Genomic DNA, 8,653 nt, shown 5'->3' with positions numbered 1-8,653 from the left:
AAATAATGTGATATCTTGTAACAATTGTAAGTCGCCCTGGATAAGGGCGTCTGCTAAGAAATAAATAATAATAATAATCACTTTATAAAAATAATGTTCTTGATTACCCTGGTACCTTGTTTTTTTTATTTTTTTATTTTGTTTTCACTGCAGGTGCCATAAACTAAAAGCGGCTGATAACGTTATTTTGACAAAAGGTATTTAGAGTTTGTCGCGCTACATGAAGAGGCTGAAAACTGGTATTTTTTAAAGATTATGAGCAAAATGTCAGGACACCGGGACCTTTGATGGAAAACCAGGACTGTCCCGGCTAAACCGGGACTGTAGCTGAACCAGGACTGTCCCGGGTAAACCGGGACTGTAGCTGAACCAGGACTGTCCCGGCTAAACCGGGACTGTAGCTGAACCAGGACTGTCCCGGCTAAACCGGGACTTTAGCTGAACCAGGACTGTCCCAGCTAAACCGGGACTGTAGCTGAACCAGGACTGTCCCGGCTAAACCAGGATGTTTGGTCAGCCTACACACGTAATGTGTTGTTTTTTCTCCTTGGGAGTTGGATATAAAATGACATTGTACTGATTATTCATATATTTCATATGGCTAAATTAAATGTCTACAACAGAATGTTTTACAGTAACTCTTTTTCTTCAAGGGTAATAGCTTCAAATGCCTAATAGATCATGTTTTTATGTTTCCAATCATTGTGAGTGGTTCTGGGTTCTGTTGCTCCAAGTTTGATTTATATTATTTTATCTGTACGTTTGCCAAGTCTTGCCATTGAACCTGCCTGGATAATCCTTCTAGTCCCTTGCATGTTGCGCTGCTTCCTCGTCCCTTTCAAACCATGGGAGAATGTTACTTTTCACTTGCAACTATTACCACGGCAGCATATAGATGGCCCCGGCCCCGTGGTCTATAGTAAAGTATTGTAGTGAGGCAGTCGGTGCGTTCACTGCAGCGCCATCTTGTGGGGAGACGGCGCCGAAAGCCTTGGCTGGCCCGGCAGCTGAAAACCTTGTTTAAATAGTTGCCGCAAGGGACTGTGGGACTTCCGTGTTGTGTGTGTGTGTGTGTGTGTGTGTGTGTGTGTGTGTGTGTTGCCTATTTGTTGTCGGTTTGTTTGGCCCTTACACAGAACTTTGATTTTTGAGCGCTTGTGCACACTTTTAATTTTCACAACACAAACCAAACCAAACAAAACCAAACCCCAGCTCAAACGTAGAGCCTAACTTCACTTAACAGGTCCCTGACTAACACACAGGACGGCTAAGCCTGTTTGGATGTTGTTTTTGTGTGTTTGTGTTGTGTTATATATATATATATATATGTGTGTGTTGTGCGTTGTTTGGTGGTGTTGTTGTGTGTTTGTGGTTGTGTGTGGCGTGTTGTTGTTGTTGTTGTTGTTGTTGTTTGTTGTTGTTGTTTGTTTGTTTGTTTTTTTTTGTTTTTTTTCTAAACCCAAACACTTGTTATACCAGCTCCCTGGTGATCTCCCTCCTCGATGTAGCCGGAAGCTCTCTTTTTATAGTATGTGGCTGTTCCCAATTAACACTAATTACCTCGTTTGGGAACAGCCACATTCTCACATGTTTTTGGTAGGGAGAGGAATTAACCCCGTCCCTGCCAACCACTACCAAAACACAAACAATTACCCAGATTATTTACATACAGAGCCCTTGCTCTGTTACAGTGTCTCAGTGTGTGCGTGTCTCAGTGTGTGTGTGCACGTGTCTGTGTGTTGTGTATCTCAGTGTGTGAGTGCATGTGTCTCTGTCTGTGTGTGTGGCTAAGTGTGTGTGCGTGTGTCTGTGTGAGTCTGTCTGTGTGTGTGTGTCTCTGTGTGTGTGTCTCAATGTGAGTGTGCGTCTCAGTATATGTGTGCATGTGTGTGCGTGTGTGGGTGTATGTGTGTATGTCACAGTGTGTGTCTCAGTGTGAGTGTGTGTGTCTCAGTTTGTGTGTGTGTCTCAGTGTGTGCGGTGTTTGTGTGTCTCAGTGTGTGTGTCTCAGTGCATGTGTGTGTGCATCTGTGTGTCTCAGTGCATGTATGCATGTGTGTGGGTTGAGCTCCCTCAGTCTGCAGTTAGCATCATTGCTCTAAAAGGGCAGGGCCTTCCCCAGAGGCTCTTGTCAGATTGTAAGGCAGGGGATTGCTGCCTAATAAAGAGCCGATTTTGTTGAGCTGCATGCCTGGCTCTCTGTACAGACCTGGTAGGCGTCGTGCTTGTCAAGATTGCTACAGTGTAGGAGGTGGGTCCAGCAGGGTTGAAAGGTCACATGATGTGAATGGAACCCAGAAGTACTGTAGATACAATATGCAGCCGACAAAGTAACTAGAAGGATTATCTAAGCAAGCTCAAAGCCAGGTAAGGCACTGAGAGAAATTATTCAAACTCAGTATTGAAGCAATAGAACCCAGAACCACTTTGAATAATTGCGAACATAATAAAAAAGATAAATGTACATTTTAAAAATAGTATGGCATTTGAAACTGTTTAGCCTTAAAACTACAGACCTTTGATGTCAAACTGTATCGTAGTCATAAAACAGATTTGGAAACAGCTGTGAGAGCAGAACTGCAGTGACACCTAGTGTTTTAGGGACTAGCTTCCTAAAACAGGAAACCTTGCACCTGGTGTTTGAGGGACTAGCTTACAAGCTTTCCTAAAACAGGAAAGCTTGCAACTGGTGTTTGAGGGACTGTAGCTTCCTAAAACAGGAAAGCTTGCACCTGGTGTTTGAGGGACTATAGCTTCCTAAAACTGGAAAGCTTGCACCTGGTGTTTGAGGGACTATAGCTTCCTAAAACAGGAAAGCTTGCACCTGGTGTTTGAGGGACTATAGCTTCCTAAAACAGGAAAGCTTGCACCTGGTGTTTGAGGGACTATAGCTTCCTAAAACTGGAAAGCTTGCACGTGGTATTGCGAGAAGCTGAGTGGTTTCACGGCCATCCTGAAAAAAAGCAATACAATTCTAGATGAGTTTGCATACGGATCTTATCATCCCTTTTTCTCTGTTGGTCCAACTGGTTGTGCCTGATACCTCCTGTGAAATAGGAATATATATATAAAGTATTGTGCTAAAGGTATACCTACTTAAAGGTTTTCATTCCATTAGATGGCACTGCAACACAGTATAAACAAAAGCAAGAGTCACCTAGTATGCTGGTGAGAGTTTCCATAGGATTCTTGAGCCCCGCTATGAGAATGCCATGCTCTTAGTTTTCAAAACACCCACGAAGACGATTTTTGTCAAACATATTTGCTCACATAACTTTATTTCTGTTATTATTATTGACGGTTTCCATAACATCCTGGAGAAGCCCGTATTCCTCTTAGTTACTACAGTACATAATATAAAATGCTGTCCACATGCATCACCAGGGTTATAATGCTGAGGATGTGTTCTAATTAAAACACTCTGCATCCCTGCCTTTATTTTAGTTTTCCATACAAAAACCCAACAATAAAAGATGCATTGTGCAGACAGGTGCGCTGTTATGTTTTATCGATGAAGAAATAGGTTAATTAAATCTGCACCTAGTGGTACAGTATGTTTCTTACCTTTCATTATTTTAGCATCACCGTGTATTTGCTGTTCGAAAACAACAACCCTCAGCCTTATTCAATTAATCAAAAATAAGAGCCTACTATAAAGTATCATTATCACTGTCATCAATACATTTTTCTTGTCAAACCTACTTATTGGGAATAACAGCCACAAAGAGGACTTTATTTTGCAGATGCCAACAGCTGCCTACATGATGGAGACACAGTTGGCATTGTACACGCCCACACAGAAAGAATAAGAATTACATAGAAATGGGTTCCCGAGTGGCTCTCCTGGTAAAAGCACAGCCACGTGGTGTGCGGAGTGAGTCATACAGACAGGGGAGCGCGGGTTTGGGTACTGGCTGTGCGAAATCACCCTATAATACCTGTAACAGCACAGTCAGAGTGGATGAGAATCTGAAACCCTATACTTCCTGTAACAGCACAGTCAGAGTGGATGAGAATCTGAAACCCTATACTTCCTGTAACAGCACAGTCAGAGAGGATGAGAATCTGAAACCCTATACTTCCTGTAACAGCACAGTCAGAGTGGATGAGAATCTGAAACCCTATACTTCCTGTAACAGCACAGTCAGAGAGGATGAGAATCTGAAACCCTATCATTCTTGTAAGAGCACAGTCAGAGTGGATGAGAATCTGAAACCCTATACTTCCTGTAACAGCACAGTCAGAGTGGATGAGAATCTGAAACCCTATACTTCCTGTAACAGCACAGTCAGAGAGGATGAGAATCTGAAACCCTATACTTCCTGTAACAGCACAGTCAGAGAGGATGAGAATCTGAAACCCTATACTTCCTGTAACAGCACAGTCAGAGAGGATGAGAATCTGAAACCCTATACTTCCTGTAACAGCACAGTCAGAGAGGATGAGAATCTGAAACCCTATACTTCCTGTAACAGCACAGTCAGAGTGGATGAGAATCTGAAACCCTATCATTCTTGTAACAGCACAGTCAGAGTGGATGAGAATCTGAAACCCTATCATTCTTGTAACAGCACAGTCAGAGTGGATGAGAATCTGAAACCCTATCATTCTTGTAACAGCACAGTCAGAGTGGATGAGAATCTGAAACCCTATACTTCCTGTAACAGCACAGTCAGAGAGGATGAGAATCTGAAACCCTATACTTCCTGTAACAGCACAGTCAGAGAGGATGAGAATCTGAAACCCTATCATTCTTGTAACAGCACAGTCAGAGTGGATGAGAATCTGAAACCCTATCATTCTTGTAACAGCACAGTCAGAGTGGATGAGAATCTGAAACCCTATCATTCCTGTAACAGCACAGTCAGAGTGGATGAGAATCTGAAACCCTATACTTCCTGTAACAGCACAGTCAGAGAGGATGAGAATCTGAAACCCTATACTTCCTGTAACAGCACAGTCAGAGAGGATGAGAATCTGAAACCCTATCATTCTTGTAACAGCACAGTCAGAGTGGATGAGAATCTGAAACCCTATCATTCTTGTAACAGCACAGTCAGAGTGGATGAGAATCTGAAACCCTATCATTCTTGTAACAGCACAGTCAGAGTGGATGAGAATCTGAAACCCTATCATTCTTGTAACAGCACAGTCAGAGTGGATGAGAATCTGAAACCCTATCATTCTTGTAACAACACAGTCAGAGAGGATGAGAATCTGAAACCCTATCATTCTTGTAACAGCACAGTCAGAGTGGATGAGAATCTGAAACCCTATCATTCTTGTAACAGCACAGTCAGAGTGGATGAGAATCTGAAACCCTATACTTCCTGTAACAGCACAGTCAGAGTGGATGAGAATCTGAAACCCTATCATTCTTGTAACAGCACAGTCAGAGTGGATGAGAATCTGAAACCCTATCATTCTTGTAACAACACAGTCAAAGTTATATTTTAGTGCCATGCAATACAGTATTGTGTGAGAGATCAACCTTAGGGAGTTTAAAATTGCTAGATAATGGTTCCATTGCTATTTTGGGAGTTTAAGTTAGCCCTGGCTTAACTAAAAGTACTAATTTGAAATATTAAAATCCTGGATGTATTATTATTATTATTATTATTATTATTATTATTATTGTTGTTGTTATTGTTGTTGTTGTTGTTGTTGTTGTTGTTGTTGTTGTTGTTGTTGTTGTTATTGTTGCTGAATAGGACCAAACTATTAAAAATATACAGTTTACTTTATAAGCTGCTACCAGGAAACATCCTGTTCTTTTAGTCTTGGAAATGTTTATATTTGCAGGTTTAAACAACTATAATTAATGAGAATGCGATAGTCTTATATTGAGCTTGCAATCCTGCTTGACCATGTGGTTCAGAAGCTGTCAGTACTTGGATCCATACTTAATACAGCATCATAATAGCACACTGAGGGACTGGAATCAACACAGTGAATAAACATGGTTGAAATGTGTGGTCTAGTTCACAAATGGTGTTTAATTCCTATACTAACTTAAGTCTATACTTCCTAAACTGTATTAAGACTCGAAAAAGGCTGCAATACAGCTGATAAGGGACATTAACTGACCCAGAACCGCAATAATATCCCAACACTAATGGCCACATTCAGTAACAATAGGCAACCATTGACCTGACTCAAAGTTCATTGTGTTTTTAGAAGAGGCTAAACTGGAAAGATGTGTGAATGTCACAAGACTAAAGAGAGCGTGGTGTAAATGCAGAACAAATCAAACACTGGCGCACCGTTGTTGGTTTTATTGATTTGCTGCATCACAAGATAAATACAAAAATACAATTTTATAATACATATAATGGTTCTTCAAAACACATTTTTTAAAATGTTTTCTCCATTTTAATTAAAATGACAATAAAAACAAGAACACATCCACACCACGTTAAGAATGACTGCTACACAACTCAGAGTTGTACGCCTTTATATAATTTGGGGGAGGGGGCGAAGGTTTCAGTAGTGTCATGCTTATCCTCCCTTTTTGGCAAATTGAAGATTCAAATCGTTGAGCACTCTTAAAATGTTGACTTTTTATAGGTCTGATTACAAGCACCTAAGCAGGAAGGAATTGCAAGACGTTCCTCGTGGACAGTCACACAGCTTCCCGATCCGGGCACCTTTCCTCAAAGCACACTGCTCCCCAGCGTCGCACTGCCAACCAAACAACACACACAAGTTCATCTTCCTACAAACGCGACACAAAGCGAATGACAGAGAAACGGAATGTCAACTGAAAATAACGGAGAAAAAACATGTACACATGTTGTTTCTTAAAAGCCACACACTAAAACTCGTTTCTCATAAACAAACAGGCGCACTGATTTGTCACATAAAAATGGAATGACAAGAGATGAAAGCTGTTTTCTATTTTCCACACTGTTTTACAAGGTGGTGATTTAAACAAACAACTTTCCTTTCCGCTGCTCTAATATGTCCCTCAGTACATGCACATCGCTTACAAACGTAAATGCATGTCTGCGTTTAAAATGTTATACTAAAAGTACGAGTTTTCAGATTTAAGTTACTGGAATTATTATTAGCTATATAAAAAATTCATGGTTTTCCCAAGTATAATTGTAACTGTATCTCACCATGGGCAGTTGGCCATACTTCTTCTCGTAGTAAGGCATTCTCTTGCTTTTAAGTTTTTCAAGAACTTCTTGCAAGGCTTCTATCTGTTAAGGGCGGCAATGTAGGCATCTTTATTGTAGTAGCGAGAATTATTACATTGTGAGACACAAATAAAAAGTTGGTAATACAGGCTAGCAAACGAAAACAAAGATGATGTTATGATATAATAATAACAGAACAATAAATGTTTTAAAATAACGACATTTAAAACCAAAAATACACAGAGTTCGATTACAGTTTTTGGTCGACAGATATCATAAAAGCATGCGACATGCCTTCATTCGCACTGATGAAAAACGAGAACACTAGTTAGTAGTTTTCTAATAACAGTACCAAAAATAGTATGCAAAAAAATTGGAATATTTGAAAATCAAAGAAGAAATTAAATTAAAAGCCATCTGCAGTGTTCATATTTATCACTATCATACATACCAGTTGCTTTTCGTTTAAGGTATCTTCCTTGTCCAGGGACCGGGTTTCTAACTCGGTTTCCTGACAGTTGGTGTGGAAAAAGAGAGCAGCGCTGAGCAGAGTGAAGAGGTAGAGACGGGAGCTGTCCATGGTTCTGTAGCTCACTCTGTGACTTGATGCACACAATCTGTATCACTTCAAACAAGCAAGCGAACACTGACCGCTGCAGACCCGGCCCGCCCCGCCTTTATAGGATTCAGGACCCTCTCGAGTGACGTCCTGAACAGCGAAACATAACAGAGAGATTTCAAAAGAGATTTATCAAGGCTGTTTTGAATCAATTAAGTGCCAAGGCAGAAACCAGAGAACCGTATGGAAAATAAAGTGGGTCTTGAGACGTTATACTGGCGTCAGCAGTATGGATTATCTAGACTGCTCCTCCGATCAGAAGTAAATAAGCGTTTGCATTACTGATAAATAATGTTAAGCTTCGCATTTGACTCTCAATTAGTACATTACTGTCCAGACAGAAGGAAAATATGACATGCCAAACTTTAGTTTAGACTATTTTTGACAAAATGATTTGTGTTTGTTTTACCTCGGTGACATGACTTGTTATGGTTAAAAAGGAAAAGGTATATATAGTTTCTGTATGATTTTAAGATTGATTTGATCTATACAAAGGACACTTGGAACAGTAATTCATATTAATGCGAGTTATAACCCACAGCGGGACGTGCTGTAGCCTAACGCAGAAGAGTCACATGATAATAATAATATTCTAGTATTTGATCAATTATTTCGAGAAGAAAAAAAAAACACATTTAAATTTCAGTACATCTATTGCTTGGGCGTCTATTGCTTAATCTTAACAGTCTTAAAATAGATGCTGTACAGGTATGCAGTGCCGGTGATAAGCCCGAGCCCACCGCCAAAAAATCCTTTAACTGGCTAGATTTTAAATACATGCGCGGCATAGAAAATCTGCACAACCGAAAATATAAATGAGTAACAATAAACAGTATTTGTACTTTTAATTGGAAGCGATGTTGTGCTCTAATTTATTGACTTTCATAGATTT

General features: G+C 40.2%; 1 protein-coding gene across 1 annotated transcript; it reads right to left on the bottom strand.

Moving 5' to 3' along the window:
• Window positions 1-6,260: 6,260 nt before the first annotated feature.
• On the bottom strand, window positions 6,261-7,824 carry LOC117973755 (cocaine- and amphetamine-regulated transcript protein). The gene is made up of 3 exons (XM_034926988.2): window positions 7,594-7,824; window positions 7,122-7,205; window positions 6,261-6,681 (listed from the first exon to the last, which is right to left on the bottom strand). Exons 1-3 carry the CDS (start codon window positions 7,720-7,722, stop codon window positions 6,574-6,576), a joined length of 321 nt encoding a protein of 106 aa, XP_034782879.2. The 5' UTR covers window positions 7,723-7,824; the 3' UTR covers window positions 6,261-6,573.
• Between the last annotated feature and the right edge of the window lie 829 nt (window positions 7,825-8,653).

Source organism: Acipenser ruthenus, chromosome 2, assembly GCF_902713425.1.
Source record: "Acipenser ruthenus chromosome 2, fAciRut3.2 maternal haplotype, whole genome shotgun sequence".
Taxonomy (NCBI): domain Eukaryota; kingdom Metazoa; phylum Chordata; class Actinopteri; order Acipenseriformes; family Acipenseridae; genus Acipenser; species Acipenser ruthenus.
Note: the sequence above shows the minus strand (reverse complement) of the source record. Positions and strands in the feature narration are given on the sequence as shown.